At 37.9% G+C, this 19,100-nt stretch overlaps 3 protein-coding genes across 12 annotated transcripts in view; 1 reads left to right on the top strand and 2 right to left on the bottom strand.

Annotated features, from left to right (window-relative positions):
• Positions 1-100: 100 nt before the first annotated feature.
• On the bottom strand, positions 101-4,086 carry LOC100877280 (uncharacterized). The gene is made up of 5 exons (XM_012282837.2): positions 3,908-4,086; positions 1,463-1,580; positions 1,315-1,389; positions 939-1,103; positions 101-837 (listed from the first exon to the last, which is right to left on the bottom strand). The coding sequence occupies exons 1-5, from the start codon at positions 3,914-3,916 to the stop codon at positions 635-637; spliced, it is 570 nt and encodes a 189-aa protein (XP_012138227.1). The 5' UTR covers positions 3,917-4,086; the 3' UTR covers positions 101-634.
• A 198-nt stretch (positions 4,087-4,284) lies between these two features.
• Positions 4,285-19,100, top strand: part of LOC100879920 (cell adhesion molecule Dscam2) — a 234,992-nt gene continuing 220,176 nt past the window's right edge. Inside the window, exon 1 of one of the 6 annotated variants that reach the window (XM_076537965.1) lies at positions 4,285-4,516. The gene's annotated coding sequence lies outside the window, so the exon portion shown is untranslated. Of the gene's footprint in view, positions 4,517-13,086; positions 13,228-19,100 lie in introns of those variants that run through there. The other 5 variants (XM_076537962.1, XM_076537969.1, XM_076537967.1 and 2 more) reach the window with 5 other exon arrangements.
• On the bottom strand, positions 5,290-18,585 carry LOC100877392 (solute carrier family 41 member 3). 5 transcript variants are annotated; one of them, XM_076537975.1, is made up of 12 exons: positions 18,384-18,584; positions 17,580-17,838; positions 17,284-17,476; positions 15,603-16,278; positions 14,615-14,725; positions 12,867-13,142; positions 10,959-11,233; positions 10,077-10,410; positions 8,732-9,026; positions 8,441-8,646; positions 6,814-6,962; positions 5,290-6,733 (listed from the first exon to the last, which is right to left on the bottom strand). In XM_076537975.1, the coding sequence occupies exons 6-12, from the start codon at positions 13,138-13,140 to the stop codon at positions 6,557-6,559; spliced, it is 1,710 nt and encodes a 569-aa protein (XP_076394090.1). In that variant the 5' UTR covers positions 13,141-13,142; positions 14,615-14,725; positions 15,603-16,278; positions 17,284-17,476; positions 17,580-17,838; positions 18,384-18,584; the 3' UTR covers positions 5,290-6,556. The 5 variants fall into 5 exon arrangements, with proteins under 5 accessions (XP_076394090.1, XP_012138224.1, XP_076394091.1 ...); XM_012282834.2 differs by having other exon boundaries at positions 10,959-11,113; positions 17,284-17,838; positions 18,384-18,585; XM_076537976.1 differs by lacking the exon at positions 17,284-17,476.

Below are 19,100 nucleotides of genomic sequence, written 5' to 3'. Positions count from 1 at the left end.
AATCGAATGTATATTATTGTACAAAGAGTTCCTTGTATCCGTACGTGATGTGATATTACAGAGGATATCGGTTGTTGATCTTAAACGAACGAGCAGTGTGTAAAAATTGTACGCTAATTTTATTTATATCTTATGTATGATAATCACATGAAATTGAGGTATACGCATTTCACATAATAAAATCCGAGTGGAACGTTATACACAAATTAGTACAATGTTTTAATTGTATTAATAACACGATGCACCGCAATTTGCGTACATTACACTCGTGAAACTGTTAAATGCAGATTATTCGTGAGCAATAATGATACTTGTATACAATACTGGTACATCTGTTTCGAGCATGATCCGCTTTTAACAGGTTTAACGAGTGCAGGATTAATTAAATCCGCAGCTGATGCAGACAAGAATTTGTTGCTACGTTAAACGATATAATAGAACATTTCGACGCTAAACCAGTCAACGTTAAATAGCGCGACATACGTTAAATAGAAAAATACAAAAAGGATTTTCTTAATTATAGCTTCATAAAATTCTGCTCCACGTAGACAGCATCCGATGTTACCTTTTTCCTTTATCAAGACGCTAATGAGTTTGCAAATAAATAATATCGTCGTCAATAAATGTTTTTACATTAAGACTTCCTTGAGAACGGAGAGGTGGTTCTCAAGCTTCTCAATATTAGATCGAACAGGCCGTTTCGTCTTCTTTCTTCCTGATTTTTTAGCAGCGCTCTTTCGTGCGGAATGTCGTCATAAAACAATTCGCCTTGGCCATAAAGATATTTTACTGTCAACATCGCTTTTTTACCGGTTAACAGATAGGGGTCGTGATAGGCTGAAACATCGTTAAACACAACACGAATAAATTTCTCTGAAAATTTTGGAAACTTTGTATTTTTATAGCTTTTGTTCGATTAAAACATAGGTTTTTCTTACTGAGTCCGTTGGAAAAGTCAGGAGTCATGTGCCTCGATTCACGTGAGCTGTAACCAAGGTCATTTATATCTATCGGCGGTATAAAGACACCTACTGGCCATAGAGCTTCAGCATTTTCTCGCTTAATATCCACGGGTGCATTGCCTTTGTTGCCCAGACGTTTACCTGCATAAATATTCATAACACAAAATTATACGGCGATACGTTTTAATTAACGTATTGATCGTAGCAGATTAACCTTCCACCGATATTAAAAGTTTAATTAATTTTCGTCAAATGTGTAAATTAATTACTTGATAAAATTCGTAACATCAGCAAAATTGTGCAGACTACTAATGTTACGTAATTATGTTGCACTCATAAATAAAAATATTACCAAACTCCCTTGGGCTTCCTGTCGTGCTTCTCCTACCGATGGAGATGTAAGATCTCTGATCGATCGTTCGGTCCCCTGCGAGAAGCATTAATTATACTTAACGGTGATTTTTAAACGACACGCGATGTAATTACATTTACGAACTAACCATCTGTCGTAATACCGTGCTCATAAATATGCGGCGGAGATATGAATTTCACGTGCACCTTCGAGAGGGGCAAAGCTCCAGTTGTTGCTACCACAACTAGGAGGATTACCACTTTCATCTGTAATTAAAACTCTCAAATTACGAAGCACTTCCTGATGATTTGCAAGTTGAAATATAAAACGAACTACGATGCGAGACCATGTGCACAGACGTAAACAATTTACTTTCACCATAGAAATTTTCATTACTGTAACACGAAATTGGGTCAAGGTCCAGTAGACTTCCTTAGGCGAAATAATTACGTACAAGGTCATTTTTTGAAATTCTGAAGTTTAGGAGTTTGTATGTTTAGGAATTGGAGGATTTAGAAATTGGAAAGTTGAGGAATCTGGACTAAAGTTCCAATATTTGTACTCTAAACTAAACCGAATGGTTTAACCGAACGTGAACGTTTCATCGCGTTTACGAAATTATGACATCATAGACCGGGTCCTGCTGCGAGTGAAACGGAACTACAATCACGTAGATGATCTGACTTTATTCGACAAAAATGAGTTGCGTACTCTGCATTCTAGCAGCTAATGCAGCCAGGTAATCCGGTCGTAAACGATAATCACGAGTGGCTGATATGCTGGAACATATTTCACTGCAAATATGTATAAGGTAACGATGTAAGCATAATCTCTGGAGCAGCTATTTGTTTGCAGTCTCGAGTCGTGTATCATCTTCATTGGAATATATATCATCTAGCCAGTGTTAGGCAAACTGTTAGACACGCGGAACGGTTGTTGTCGATGGGAGAACATCACGTGAAGCAATGTCCACTGAAATAAACAATTATCCTTCGACACGAGCACTTCATACGTCAAGGGAGTTTAAAAGTGAAGCTGAAAGCGATCATGAAGGCAGCATCTTCGGACGCGTATCATAATGTGCACATACGTGTGCGTGCATATGTTGGTGTGCAGATGTACGCAATACATGTCTATGAATTGGTTCGCTCATACATCTATTCGTGATTTCGCCATTCTGTTATACATTCAAACACGAATGCTCATAGAAAGTAAACGTTCTGATGCTCATATTTCAAGTGAAAGCTACTCTCTTTCCATTTTTTCTACAATCTATCAGCAATTTGTCATGTTACGTGGTCCTTTGTAAACGAACGTTTGATAGAACATGTGGGCGCAATTGTGCATTCTGATAGATCTGTAGACAGATCTCTTTCACTTGCTATCACGTGCCTCACATACACTCCAGCTCTACATAGTCTTCCTGTGGTTTAAGTGTCGAGGAAGTACCCTACTATTTATCTACTATATTATCAAATCCGATACAACAAATAGAACATTTTCAAATCTCTAAATATCTGATCTTCTACGTCTGAAAAGCAACTTTTCTATGGAAATGGAATGTGTAACGGTGCCTACATTTTCTGAACGAGTCTATTGTACACACGATATCGAATGATATTCATAATCTGTTATTTACTTCTGGTTAATAGAGTGCTGGTTTACGTCTGTTAGGCTCGATAATGTTTTTCAATCGATGTTGATCTAGAATGTAACGATATCACGAGTGAAACCGGATCGTTCAGTTTCATAACCCTCACATAGAAAGAGTGCACTTGTGCTTGAAAAGAACATTATTGTACCCAAGATAGCCAGGCGACTAGAGATATTCGTATGTTCGACGGTGCGTGTCAAACCACCCTTTCGCCTTCCTTTCCGCTCACCTTCACTCGCGAGTTGAAGTGGCTTCTATTAATTCTACGCCTATTGTGAGGTAACGAAACCAAACGCAATGGAAACGATGGAAAATTTTTTAGTTTCTCCTTCAAATTTAGAACGGATTAATTACTCGGATGCTATTCAGCGATTGTTTCGGATACAAAAGGGAACGGCGCAACAAACAGAAAACCGTGAGAGAAAATGTACGAAAAGGTGGAATTTGTATGAATGGCTCATCCATAGAAGAGTAACATTTAGAAAGTCCCTGTTGCATGTTAAACAGACAAGCAAGGATTAAAGATGCAATGTATTGCGTACCGCATAATTGCGATGACGGTAAATCACGTGAGCGAAAGTGATTAACAGTAATCGAGAAAATCTTAGTCGCGCATTTACGCCGTGTTAGCCATGGAAAAATTGTTGACGTTCAATTACATCAATGAGCAACGTCCTAGAAATTAACCCAATCAAGTGTCGTGTCCAATTAAATGTGGAAGCGACGCGTGATGCAAACGTGCATGCAGTCTTTGTTTTATTACATAAAAGTCTAAAACTTGACCAGGCATATACGTATTTACATCACACGGTTTCACCTATTATCTATCGAAGGGATCAGATTTCAACACTCGAAAAACGTAAAATGATGTCATTGTACTTCGTCGTACAGAAACTAAAAAATGTTTTATTAAACTTGATCAATTATCGCGTCACTTACCGTTATCATCACGGACAATGATTAGAGACAATTGTTACCACTAATCCTTGGCTTAATCGAGATTGACGTGTTCGTATAAACACTATGTTGCACCCGCGCAAAGAGGAAATACCGACCCGATAGCTTTCCAAAACAAACCGTGTAGCGTCTTCTGGACACGATCAGGAACTGTTCTAGTTTAAATGTCTCGGGAGAATGTCGCGCGTGGGTTCCAGCATCCCCCTTCTTGTTATGTACCCCACCTGCAGAGTTACGAAGGTTCGTAAGGACTCGCACGAAGACACAGTAGAACTTTCATTTCGGTGAACGCGGTGCAACTGGGTTTTGCACGTTTTAAAAATACCGCGCACGTGGATGACCAATAGCTGCGCACCAGAGTGTGCGCGGCAGTACGGAGTTTCGGCGCGCTACGCACGGTTGCGTCGTTGTTATTCTAATTCGTTAAAAACGAAAAAATTTACTTAATACATAGTGTTTTGTGTCGTGATAAACGTTTCAAGTGATTAGCGACCTAATTTTGTAAAGTATTATTATGAATTTAAACTTATTTACGTTTTTCGAGCCTGAAGTGTCGACTTCGTGCTTCATAGCTGCAATTCCACGTAAATTGTAAGTAAGCTTTATATTATTTTATATGTATTTACAGATGTATTTCATAATTTTATGAGAATATTTATTAACTGTGATTATAAATAAGTGGTTTTGAATATGCTAAAACACTGTTATCTTAAATAAGTTATCTCAACTGTTATCACTGTTATTTTGTGTTCTAATTAGTTCAAGGAACTATCATTGCATGCCTAGCCTTTATATTTTTAAAAGGCTTATGAATACATTAAGATTCTATACTTTGAAAAAGTTAATATTTGCTATATTGTATCATATTGAAAAAATTCATACATTGTGGGGTAAGGTCAGTTTCGCGCGCTTTTTCATGGTTTGACATAATGGCGGTACGATGTAATATAGATCAGTATTGTTTCATTTACTTCTAGAAAAATCTTTGTTTGCTTATAAAAGTGTTACGTGGTGATTGTTAGTCAACATGCACTTATTATGTTTTTTGCATAACCGCATTTAAATGTAAGCGCAACTGTCATAACCTGAAGTAAACATTGCTTACGTACAATTATAGTGTTATGTCATACAAATCGGTATCTTTTTTACCTTAATGAATGTATAATGCGACATTTGATATATATCTCGTTAGAATAATGTATGATAAATATTACATAGTGATACATTAAAGAGTATTTATAAATCCTATCAAATCTAAGAGGTTAGTTTTCTGTTTTTGTATATTTCATATACAACATATTAAAAAATGTTTATAGTTATATTAGTTTCTGTAGGTTTGTTAGGGATTATAGAATATATGTCCATAATATCATAAAATTCTTTATTGTTCAAACCTGATTAAGGTTTTGTGAAGTATAATGGAACATGCTATAAATAAAGGTATCGAATACTAATTGTCTCAGTCTTGTTTAACGTAATTGTGGTTTGTGGTTGTTATGAAATAAGTCCTGAATTACATTTATGTAGTCTTATTCAAGCAACTATCATTCACGAACTCATAACAAATATAGGATTACAGAGCAAAACAATTTATTATTCATTAGATACAGCGCTGCTTAAGGAATTAAAAACATTGTGTACCTAATTCTATTTATTTTGCGAACAATTTAAACTGTTTCAAGTAATGTATGGTAGCATCGACCCCATATTAAAAAAAGCAGTCATCAAATATAATACACATAATTGTCGTAACGCGTAATGTACATAATTTTAATAATTTAAAATACTACAATATTACTATCCTAGCAAGTAGTTTAGAGAAAGAGAACTTTCCATACATGTAACATTAACTCTGCTAGCTCTAAAAGATTCACCTAAATTTCTACCATCGATAAAAGATTTTGAAATAAATTCTATCTACAATCTATGAAATATCTATGTGATACTCCTTCAAGTTAAAAAAACAATCTATTATAATACAAATTTATATTCAGCTACTGTATCTTCATTTCACAACATGATTCTTAATCAGTGTTAAAATACTGACTAGGTCTTCCGCTCATACACGATAATACGATAAATGTACAATGCGCGCAAATATGCGGTTTAAAATACTTTCTCGAGTTCCATCGACTCGCCAAGCGGTGCTTGTTGCAATTAAAAATTAAGAAACCGATCATAAAAAATTGAAACGTTACCGAACAATCGCCGATCAACGTTGACCTTTTCCTTCGTTCAATAACGACTGTATCCTTAAGGGGTCACATAACCGATTACATCATGACACAGGTCGTTCCCGCGAACTAATTAGTTACGGTAGCCTTACAGTTACTGTGTTTTCCTCTTCACGTATTTCAAGATCAACTGTACCTTTGATCGTGCGACAATTAATTAACGTAGTACACGTATCATTAAGACGTTCCGCTTAACGAAGTAAAACAATCTCTTTCAACCCGTGACTAACACGTTGAATTCTACGAAATACTTCCTCGTTAATCTTCAACGTCCTTCGACATTTTCTTTTGTACACTTTTTGCTATCGGTGCGTCTCGACACCGTCCAAAAATCACAGACGAAACTGACAACTTGACACGCAATCTACCTTGCGTCCTCCGCCAGTCCAACTGTTTTTTACTTGCCATAAGGTTGATGAATACTTATTAGGAACCAAAACGCTGCAGCGAGGAATATCGTTCCCGACAAATCGCCTAAAGCGGTCAGGTACGGGATGGCCGAGTTGTCCGGGTCGATTTTGTACCGCCACATAGCGTGAATAATGATATGAGCTACGTAAAGCAGCACCATAACCTGAGAAATAAATATCACATTTTTTTTCAATCGAGCCTTTCACTTTTTCGATACGAGTTCGATGCCACTGTTCTACGAACCTGAAGAACAGCCACGAAGATGTAAGACAGCACGAAGTACACGTGTATCGTCGAGGTACGGTATTTGATGTAGTCAGCGACGAAAATGAAGATCGTTTCGCCAAAAATTGCCATGCAAATGAGTATTCTGGCCGTTTTCGCGTACGGTGCTAGAGAAACGAAAGCGAGAGCGTTATGTATTACGCAAGCTGTTATGGTAACCGCGAAAAATGCGCCACGCATTGGCGTAACTAGCATTCTTTCGTAGGGTGGGTCAGTAAGTGTCGATTGTATAATTGATAATTGTGTCGATGAATTGTGATGGACACTGGGTCGATTGGGGAGTTTGGAGATTTGGTAATTTGGGGATTTGGGGATTTGGGGATTTGGAAATTTGGGAATTTGGAAGATTGGGAATTTGGGAGATTGGGAATTTGAGAGTTTGGAACTTTGAGAGATTGGAAACTTGGGAGATTGGAAATTTGGGAGAGTGGGAACCTGGGAGATTTGGAATTTGAGAGTTTGGAACTTTGAGAGATTGGGAACTTGGGAGATTTGGAATTTGAGAGATTGGGAACTTGGGAGATTTGGAATTTGAGAGTTTGGAACTTTGAGAGATTGGAAACTTGGGAGATTGGAAATTTGGGAGAGTGGGAATTTGAGAGATTGGGAACTTGGGAGATTTGGAATTTGAGAGTTTGGAACTTTGAGAGATTGGAAACTTGGGAGATTGGAAATTTGGGAGAGTGGGAATTTGGGAGATTGGGAATTTGGGAGATTGGAACTTTGAGAGATTGGGAATTTGAGAGTTTGGAATTTTGAGAGATTGGAAACTTGGGAGATTGGAAATTTGGGAGAGTGGGAATTTGGGAGATTGGGAATTTGGGAGATTGGAACTTTGAGAGATTGGGAATTTGAGAGTTTGGAATTTTAAGAGATTGGAAACTTGGGAGATTGGAAATTTGGGAGATTGGAACTTTGAGAGATTGGGAATTTGAGAGATTGGGAATTTGAGAGTTTGGAATTTTGAGAGATTGGAAACTTGGGAGATTGGAAATTTGGGAGAGTGGGAATTTGGGAGATTGGGAATTTGGGAGATTGGGAATTTGGGAGATTGGGAATTTGAGAGTTTGGAATTTTGAGAGATTGGAAACTTGGGAGATTGGAAATTTGGGAGAGTGGGAATTTGGGAGATTGGGAATTTGGGAGATTGGGAATTTGGGAGATTTGGGAACTCAAGGATTTGGATATTTGAGACTTTGGAGATTTAGAATGTTCAGAATTTAGGAATTGGTAAATCTGAGAATTTGAAGATTTTGAGCTTTGCAGATGTGAGTATGTGAAGACTTGAGAATTTTGAAAGATAACTCGTAAAATATAGGAATTTAGAAACATTGAGGTTTAAAAATAAGAAATTTGGGAATATAACATCTTGCACTGTACAAACTTGCTATTCAAAAATATCTCAATCTACTAATTAAGAAATCAGAAAATCTATTAATGTAGAAGTCATGAAATGTACCTTGAAATCTCCAAAATTCGACTACAAGAGAAAAGAAGTAAACCTCCGATATTTCAAGGGTGACCACCCGAGCTAGTTACGCCACTGGCATAATACTGCAACATTAGTTAGTCTTGCATCACTTACAGCCTTTAAATAGCGCCTTCCACGGCGCAATGAACATTTTCGAATGCGGCGGTAAAATCCCCATAATGGACGTCTGGTGTAACGTGGTTGAGATTCGAGATGCTTGTACGGAAACCAAATTACCGCCAATTCCGTTTATGATTGGTTGAAAGATCACGAATCCGTTGAAAGAATTGACAACTTGATCGAGTACCAAGCCACCTAACCTGGATTAAAACATAAACATCGATAAGTGCTTTATCGCGATTTCTGTTAACTAGTTATATAATTATTGATAAAAAATATACTAACCCACTGATACACAGAGCCGATAATACCGGAACCCATCCAGAAGTTAAAACGTTTCTTGTGTATTTATTTTTGAGTACTACGTAGATCCAAAATGGTAAAATCAGAAAGTAGCAGCAGATTACAACGTATAAAAGCCAAGGTTCCCCGGACATCCGTCCGAAAAACGCTGAAGCTATCGTAGATAACACGCTGATTGACACTACGTCTCCGAATGACGCTGCCAAGGGCGTAGCCAGATTGTCTGGATTCATTTTACATCGAAACGATATCATGATTACGGCGATCATTACGAAATCTGGAAAAAAAACATTAAGATTTCATGATATGTAGATGACGGATTAAAAAATATTCCCTTTAATTGCTGCGTTGTGTAAGAACGTTTGATTACCAATGTAAAGCAGAATGGTACTTTTCTGTGTACTCAAAATGATTCGATTTATGTTTGCTAGTTGTTTGCTGATGTTGGTGTAACTGGGTGGGAGGCGGAGGTTGGTTTTTGGAATGTAGGGTAGCTTTTTCCCAATTTAAAGATTCTCAAATTCTCAAATTACTAAATTTCTAAATTTCTAAATTTCCAAATTCCCAAATTCTCAAATTTCCCAAACTCTCAAATTCCCACTCTTCCAAATTCTCACTCTCCCAAATTCCCAATCTTCCAAATTTCCAATCTCTCAAATTCCCACTCTCCCAAATTCCCAATTTTCCAAATTTCCAATCTCCCAAATTCCCAATCTCTCAAATTCCCACTCTCCCAAATTCCCAATCTCTCAAATTCCCACTCTCCCAAATTTCCAATCTCTCAAATTCCCAATCTCTCAAATTCCCAATCTCCCAAGTTCCCAATCTCCCAAGTTCCCAATCTCCCAAGTTCCCAATCTCCCAAGTTCCCAATTTCCCAAATTCTCAATCTTTCAAATTCCCAATCTCCCAAATTCCCAATCTCTCAAATTCCCACTCTCTCAAATTTCCAATCTCTCAAATTCCCAATCACACAAATTCCCACGCTCCCAAATTTCCAATCTCTCAAATTCCCAATCTCCCAAATTCCCACTCTCCCAAATTCCCACTTTCCCAAATTCCCAATCTCTCAAATTCCCAATTTCCCAAATTCCCAGTCTCCCAAATTTCCAAATCCCCAAATCCCTAAATTCCCAATTTCTAACCCTCCACATTCCAAATTTCCAAATGATCCATTTCTTAACCCGAAAATTCCCATCATTCCATATCTACCTTCGACCACACCACAAAACCAGCATCCTCTTCCCAGTCAAAAATCCCAGTTACACCAATGTCGATAACCTTAAAGCTACATAATGATGCCCCAATAAACCAATGAGAACCTCACCTAAAATAAAACACGAACTGGTGGCAGTGCAAACACTGGAGGCGATCAGCAACAGGCAGTGGTCCCACACGAAGGTGTACGCGGCACCTTCCGTGATGGCGTTAACAACGATGGCGAAAATGGCGACCAAAATGGCTGCGACGATCGCTTGAATCTGCACCAACGCAATGTTACCGATAATCATTTTCGCTATTTCTCGGAAACCGTGCATATTTCCAAGATTCGCTTGCGTGGACAAACGAGAAGCGAGACACATGTCGAGATTGCCCTTCAACCCTAACAGAGGAGGCACCAAGATGAACAGTTGAGAAACGGCTTTAAATACTGGCCAGTCCTAGAACAGACGATGTTTAATTAAAGAGGGTGCCGAAGGAACGTAACCGGGAATGTTAATTGTTCTCCAAGAATTTCTGCGCTGCTGGAAACCGATAAAATCTTGGCTCTTGAATGTTTGAATGGCGGAGGGTTGGTGCTTACGAGATTATTACTGTTGTCTCAAGACAATTGTATTTTCTTTTTTTTCTTGTTGGATACATTGTGGTAAATAAAAGAAAGTCGCATTCTAACATTATCTTCAGATATGAAAGTGCACGATCGATAAGAGACGGTTCGCGGAAAAATACGTGATTTACGATCTTTCTATTTGAGTTTACTCTGTTTATTTATAAATATGAGATAATCACAAGGTTTCAAACTATGGCTACTCATTTTTAAGCGACGTGTTGGAAGAATTATTTCTGAAAATTTCAAAATGTCTGGTCTTGCAAAATTTATGAATTGAGAGGTCTAGAAATAGAGACTCGAAGATTCAAGGTTCGAAGCTAGATTTTAAAAAGTTCTCAAGGTATACTAGTGGTTAGAGTTACTAAAGGTTAAACGTACCTTGACCTGGTCTTGAACGAGACCGGCTCCGATCGTACCTATTCCGGCGATGAAGAAAGGCACGGCGACTTGCAGGGTGGTATGATACCATCTTTCGTTTCTGAAGGAGTTGTTGCCGAATCCGTCCGTGTTATTACGAAAGTCAGGATCAGGATCTGAATTTTCGACGGAAGAGATCGTCACTAGGGAACTTCCACTGGAAAGTGATCCACCACCGAGATTGGGCAGTGACATGTCCGTTTTGTTCTTTTGTCCGTTAGGGTTTTTCAGACCCGCTACCGAGAAACCAATACATCTCACATTCTACCGTGCCACGCGTCGACGACGTTTCATTAACATTAAATGAAATGCCGTCGAGAATCATCGCGCTATTACCATTAATTCTCCTTATCGACAAACTTTCCTTCTGATTCGCTTTAATTCCCGGACAAGATTCGCCACTTCGTTGAATTCAGACGTGGTCGAGCACGTGTATTGAACGAGCTTAACGTTTCTGTGCGTCGACGGATAATAATGTGTGAGGTTATCGCGTTAAAATGATTGTTATTATTTATACGACGTCTTGCAAATGCGCAACATGCGATTATTTCCTACTTGCTACGCCGGCATCGCCGACGGGATGATAGCGCTATCGACACACGCGCTCGCGATTAATTAGGCCACCAGATTTCTATTATCAAAAACGGGCTTCTTTCGATTCTGTAACCATTAGAGCGCTTTAATAGAATCGCTCGAACAATAAAGAGCTCACGCGTTATCATCGCTCGTGCCAACACAACCCAGCGAGCTGATATCGACAATGTTATTCATTAATATCGGTAATCACGAAATTTTCTCCATAAATGTCAATAACATGGAGACTAATAACGTTACAATATCGGGAGTTCAAATAATCGTACTTGAAATTTGAATGGGAGTCAAAGTTTGGTAGTTTAGGAATTTGAGGATTTGGGGATTTGGGAATTTGGGAGATTGGAAATTTAGGGATTTGGGGATTTGGGGATTTGGAAATTTGGGAATTTGGGAGATTGGAAGTTTGAGAGATGGGGAATTTGGGAGTTTGGAATTTTGAGAGATTGGGAATTTGAGAAATTGCAAATTTGGGAGATTTGGAAATTGAGAGATTGGAAATTTGGGAGATTTGGAATTTGAGAGATGGGAAATTTGAGAGTTTGGAAACTTGGGAGATTGGAAATTTGGGAGAGTGGGAATTTGGGAGATTGGTAATTTGGGAGATTGGTACTTTGAGAGATTGGGAATTTGAGAGATTGGGAATTTGAGAGTTTGGAACTTTGAGAGGTTGGGAATTTGGGAGATGGGAAATTTGAGAGATTTGGAATTTGGGAGTTTGGAACTTTGAGAGGTTGGGAATTTGGGAGATTGGGAATTTGAGAAATTGGAAATTTGGGAGATTTGGAAATTGAGAGATTGGAAATTTGGGAGATTGGGAGCTTGAGAGAGTGGGAATTCGAGAAAAATGGCGAAATCTAACCTAACTTAACCTAGTCTAACCTAAGTTAACTTAACCTAGTCCGACAATGTCCACACGTAACAAACAAAACGCAAAGTAGTCATAAAAATAGTCGCAAGTCCTCCATAAAAATTAATCAAATTTATGTTCAAAGGCAAGGTAGCGTAAAGAAAATAGCGCAGATTAGGTTAGATAAAGCATGAAGTTTAAACGAAGCAGTCATCCGTGTGTCGTTAAATATCGATGATATACGATGGTGGCACCTCTAATCTGACCGCGTATTTCGTTAAACCATCAAGACGAAGGCCCGCGTAAAAGTCATACGATCGGTGACCTCGTGGCGTACGATTCATATCGATAAAATTCGCGAATGAAACGATACTGTATGTCAAGGCCGTGTCTACTTTGTAGCCCATATTGTATGTTAATTAGCTCACCTGCCACTTTCTTCACGACATCAGGCGCTGCCTTAATCTCCGCTGACGGACTCAGCTTGTTGTCGTTGCCTTTCTCCATACAGTCGAAATCCAACGCATAATTATCCTTGCCGTTCGACATGTTGTGCCGTTCTATAGTGAACGCGTGATCCTTGACGCCCTTGTCGTTCAGTTTGTTTGTTAAACGCTCATTGTGAACCGCGCTGTCAGTTAACTTTATATCAGTGATGTTCAGCAGTGTGGGTTCAGTCGACGAGTCCGGAAAACCGACCATACCTGCAATTTTTTTCAATGATTCGGTCAAACGGACGACCTTAGCAAAGATTGACACGTGGGTCCTTGGACTTAGTCGCGAAATACGGTAATGTAGGAAGATTTGGTAGAACTCGTTTTTACCTGTTCGAAATTGGAAGAAAGTTGAACAACTTTCGAACTTAGGAATTTGGGAGATTTTATACGTGGACGAATTTAGGAGTGGAAATTGAGGATTAGGGAATTTGGATATTTGGGAATTTAGGGGTAGGGGAAGATGGGGAGGGAGTTTGAGATTTGGGGAGATATTTGGGAAGTTGGGAAATTTGGAAACTCGGAAAATTTAGAATGTTGGGAAATTTGGGTATTGGGGAATTAAGGAATTTGGGGAATTTGGAAAATTTGGAATATTGGGAAATTTAGATACTGGGGAATTAGAGAATTTGGGGAATTTAGAAACTTGGGAAATTTGGAAATTCGGAAAATTTAGGTATTAGGGAATTTAGGAATTGGGAAATTTAGAAATTTGGGAAATTTGGAAATTCGGAAAATTCAGAATATTGGGAAATTTGGGTACTGGGGAATTAAGGAATTTGGGGAATTTAGAAATTTGGGAAAATTGGAAATTTGGAAAATTTGGAATATTGGGAAATTTAGAAACTTGGGAAATTTGGAAATTCGGAAAATTTAGGTATTAGGGAATTTAGGAATTGGGGAATTTAGAAATTTGGGAAATTTGGAAATTCGGAAAATTCAGAATATTGGGAAATTTGGGTACTGGGGAATTAAGGAATTTGGGGAATTTAGAAATTTGGGAAATTTGGAAAATTTGGGAAATTTGGAATATTGGAAAATTTGGAAATTCGAAAAATTTAGGTATTAGGGAATTTAGGAATCGGGGAATTTAGAAATTTGGGAAATTTGGAAATTCGGAAAATTTAGAATATTGGGAAATTTAGGTACTGGGGAATTAAGGAATTTGTGGAATTTAGAAACTTGAAAAATTTCGAAATTCGGAATTTGCAAAGTCGCTAAATTTGGAAACTTGGGAATTTAAGAAATTAAGGGTTCAAGTCGGAGATTAAGTAAGAAAATTTTGCAACATAAAAATTTATAAATTTAGGTGTTTAAGTATCTGAGAATTTGGGAAATGAAAAATGAAAAAATTTAGAAATTTGAAAATTTGAAAAAGTTACGAGTTAGCATATAACAGAAAGACAATTTTATAAAATTTAAGTATGTAACACTAAAAGTACCGAACCAGTTAAATGACCGCTCCATAAGTTTCTTATTATAAGATACATGTTTTGTTAAAATGCATTCTTTGAAATCAGAATTGATTTTCATCAAGAGGGAAATTTCGCAACATAAAAATTTATAAATTTAGATGTTTAACTATCTGAGAATTTTGGGAAATAAAAAATTTGAAAAAGTTACGAGTTAGAATGAATTGAAATAAAAAATGTAGAAGGTGTTGAGAATAAAATGAAACGTACCGAGTTCGATGCTGACGCACAATCTTATAGTATCCCCTTCGAAATTGGCAAAGTCCGGGATCGACCTGTGATACTTTCACGTCGGACCTGCCTATTTCGGTCAGCCTTGATCTGTTAAACGTCGAAAATTCTCTAGAATAGTTTATTTATAATAGCAAAAGTCATGAGTGTAGAAGTAAAACGATCGAAGATTCGCGCTGTAAAGACGGCAATTGAATAAGTTCTTTTTCCATCGTAGAATCAATCTATTGTTTCTTCGAGGCTTATCGGATAATTGTAAACCTTATTATTGGGTACACGAACAGTTGATAACCAGATATCGATCATTCAGGGTTATTCATTAATCGATAATATAGAAGAGTATCTACGTAGTGATTGTTCGTTCAATGTCGTTGCTCTTGGTTTTTTCGTGTCTAGACGTTTTGATAGCACGTGAAATATTATACTCGAGATCAGCACAGTATCGCTAACGACACGAGGAACTTAGTTCTTGTATTACTACTAATCGGAGTCCACGTGTCGTTGGATTTATATTACGCGCGTGTAAGAAATCGAAAAATGGCTGTGCAGCATTTTAAGGAGTCCCCTTGGGAACAATCGTTCCTACGAGATCGTTTAATTTAACAACGTGTTCTCGAACGATAAAGATGTTTAACACGAACTTGTTACTCGCACAAATAAATCTCCAATTATATCGATCTACGAAACCTTGCGATAACGATATCGCATTTTCGGAACAACGATCTCACAGATACGAGTATCGTCCGATATTAACAACTCTTAGAATTCTTTCTTTCGCTTCGCGTGGGACAAAACGTTTCCTTCGGAACAGCGACTACTTACCACCGCCGCGGAACCGAATACTCGTAAACGCGAAATAAGTCGGACCGTGAAAAAGACGAGTTACAATAAACGCCACTTAGTCATCATAACATAATAATGCTTCGAAATACCGCGGAAGGACAAAAGACGCTTATCGAATACTCACGTGGTGACAATATATTGAAGAATTTGCGCCAGCGTGTCGACGTTTCCTAGTAAAATCTGTATTGTTCCTCGGTCTTCGATTAACCCTGCCACTTCTGACCAGCGCCTCTTCGAGCCCTTTCTCAAAATCGCGTCGGTTTTCGCGAGTAGCGGTATTCGTTCCGTTAAACGAAAACCTGTTCTCGAGTCCTCGACGAACACTGCGATCGACGATCGATCCAGCGTTCAATAAAAATCGTGTACGAGGATAATCGAACCGGATCGCGGATCGGAAAAACCGTCACACTGAAAATACAGCAGTGTCGCGCGTACTCGACCGTTTGCCTCACACGGTCGTGGTTGACTGATAAAAGAAGCCTCAGGTCGTTTGTCGGTACTTCAGTCGCTTCATGTGCATTCAGATGCGACGTGTTGCCGTCCGGGCGTACGCACGTGCGCTATCTTTGACGACGATGGTGGGAGAGATTATTGCAAGTGGATCGTAGATCGTAGATCATTAATTGATTTGCGACGTCGCGCATCAAGAATTTCCACTCGAGCTACCGATGCTACTGGCGCCCTTACACGCCGACGATGCCAACGGTTAGCGATTTCTTATCTTCGGGGATTTTTTGAGTCATCTAGGGTTCATTAGTCATGGCGCTCATTAGGCATGTTTCACCTCGGGGAAACGATAGCTACAAATTGATGAGTTTTTAATTTTTTGAAGTTATGAACTTATGGATTTCGAAAGAAGTTTGTCAATTCTTAAATTTTTGTGCTCTCGAGTTTGTACACTTTCTTAATCTCCAAATTGCTACATCCCATGGATGGATTTCTGTACTTCTAAATTGTTGAATTTCCAAATTTTCAAGCTTAGAATTTCCAAACTTAGAAGCTTGAAATTTTTAAATTCCTAAATTTCTAAATTCTCAAATTTATGTAATTTCAAGTTTTCTAATTTCCAACTCGTCACATCCCAATTTTGCTAGATTTCTATATTTTCGTATTCTCTAATTCTCTAATACTTAAAGCCCCAAATTCCTAAACTCATAAATTCCCAAATCCCTAAATCCTCAGATCTCTAAGATTCTAATCTTAAATTCCCCAAATGTCTGACTTTAAATTCTCCAAGTTCTCAACCTTAAATTCTCCAAATTCCTAACCTTAAATTCTCCCAAATTCCTAACCTTAAATTCTCCCAAATTCCTAACCTTAAATTCCCCAACCCAACCTTGAACTCCCCAACCCATTAAATCTCTAAGTCCCCAAAATCGTCGAGTCATTCACCACAAAAATCCTATCGCAAAACCAGAATCCCTGATTCATCCTAGAAAAAATTCCGATTACGTCAACGATTCATTTCATCACCTCATTAATTTGTATCTTCCATAGAATACATTTTTTCACTCTCCCAGTTTTTATCAACTTGTTCTACTCTGCATGGTTAAACAGTCACAAAAAAATGTTCACGTACATTTAAAATTATTCTAATCGATAACGGAGTTTAATATCTTAAGCTATCTTTTGTACCACAAATAGAAACCCACTTAAAGAAACCGATATAGTTTTAACAAAACGAGTAACTTCAGCTGATTATCAAAGAAGACAATGTTTTCAAGTAGTTCGAAGAATTATCGATCGTTAAGAATATCAGTTGCGTACAAAATCGATTGACAAGAGCAATTTGTCTGGATTTATACCTTTATGTTTTTCCTCAATTGTTGTACACGCGAGAAACAATCGTTGAGACAAGTGACTCAGCATGTAAAAAGAATATGCAATACTAGGAAACGTTTTATCCATGGGTATTAACGAAGCCGCTACGTTGTATATGATTTGATCCGTTTATGTAATTAACGGTAAAGACGAATTTATTCTGTTTCGCGAAATCACCTACGTGAACGGAGTAACATAAATTTGAATGGTAAAATCGTGTACGTAGGAATTTCTGAACAATTGGTATGCCGTACGTGCAATTACGGCAATCGGGATTTACCTTCCTTCTTTTCAATGACGTCACGGATACGATTTACGAACGGGGAAGAACGGCCACGTGACATGCATGATATCGTGTAAAATCGATGGCAAATTCGATTGATCGGCCGGTTGAATGGTCGTGCAGCCGGTCGCTCGTAGCACGACAGCTTATCGGCTCTTATTAAAAGCAATTACTTTAAGTTAATTGCGGAACATAACGAGCAACGTCATGCGACGCATTCGCGTTCACAATTAGCACTGAGCGGATACTGTGTCATCTGAAAATGAAAAAAAAAGAATATACGGAACATTCGTATCGCGCTGGGAAATCAATGAATTGTCACCGTTGTTGGTTTTAATGAATTTTTACGAGTGCAATATGTTCGCGGAATTGTTGTCATCCGAGAACGCTGATTCCATTTGAATCGAGATCTATCCGACTATCGCCGACTTTAACTGGCTAGATAATATTGTGACTCATAAACTTCCGCTGTTTCCTCGCAATATTCATTTTTCAAATTAACGATATTAGGACGTCATGCGATACACAAAAATATTTGTGGCTTCAAAAATTCAATAGACACTTTTTGGGTCTCTAATTCTCGACAGATTCAACACATCATCACTTAGTATATCAATTAACCACATCTGCAATCTCGTGATAATAGCCCACAATCAAAGTTGATAGATTACTCAATCGCGAAGACGTGACCGTACAATCAAAAAATAGAAAACTATTTCTGCGTTATTAGTTTCATCTTTTTCTTCATTTTATCTGATTCTTTGTTCCAAGCTTATTCTGCGAATTGCAAAAAACAATTACCGTTGTGATTAACGCGTTGATAGTTTCGAGATGCGGATGATAACGGAGCAGTAACTTTGCTGACGTCTTGTTGGAAGTTATTGTTAACACGTGCACAGACACATTTCGTTCGATGCGGAGAAACAGGATTTATAAACGGGATTTGTTAGGTGTATCATGATCAACAGGTACAAGAGACGCCGGGACACTGATTCGATTAGAACACCTAATACACGACAATATCATGTATAGGTCAAGATTGTCTACTTATATTTACATTTTCATATTTACGTATACTTTTGGATTTCATCTTCAAAGATGCGATAAAACAGGTTTAAATGTCATAGTTGTGGTTTGGTATTTTTAATCTGGTGGGGTAGTGCATTTTCTAATTTTTAATTTATGTATTTTTTAGTATGTGGATGGTTAATTTGGTATTTCAGGATTTTTAGGGGCTCAAATTTTTTAAATTTTAAGTCTGGGGTTTTTGAGTTTTGGAGGTCTTGAGGAATGGAATTCTGAAGTTGGGAATTTTTAAGTTTGGAATTCTTGAGTTTGGAATTTCTGAGATTACCAAATTTTTAAGTTTCCAAATTCTCAAGTTACCGAATTCTCAAGTTATTGAATTCTCAAGTTTCGAACTTCTCAAGTTACCGAATTCTCAAGCATGGAATTCTCAAGTTTCCAACTTCTCAAGTTACCAAACTCTCAAGTTTCCAACTTCTCAAGTTACCAAAC

The sequence above is a fragment of the Megachile rotundata genome, chromosome 12 (assembly GCF_050947335.1).
Source record: "Megachile rotundata isolate GNS110a chromosome 12, iyMegRotu1, whole genome shotgun sequence".
NCBI classification, from domain to species: Eukaryota; Metazoa; Arthropoda; class Insecta; order Hymenoptera; family Megachilidae; genus Megachile; species Megachile rotundata.
Note: the sequence above shows the minus strand (reverse complement) of the source record. Positions and strands in the feature narration are given on the sequence as shown.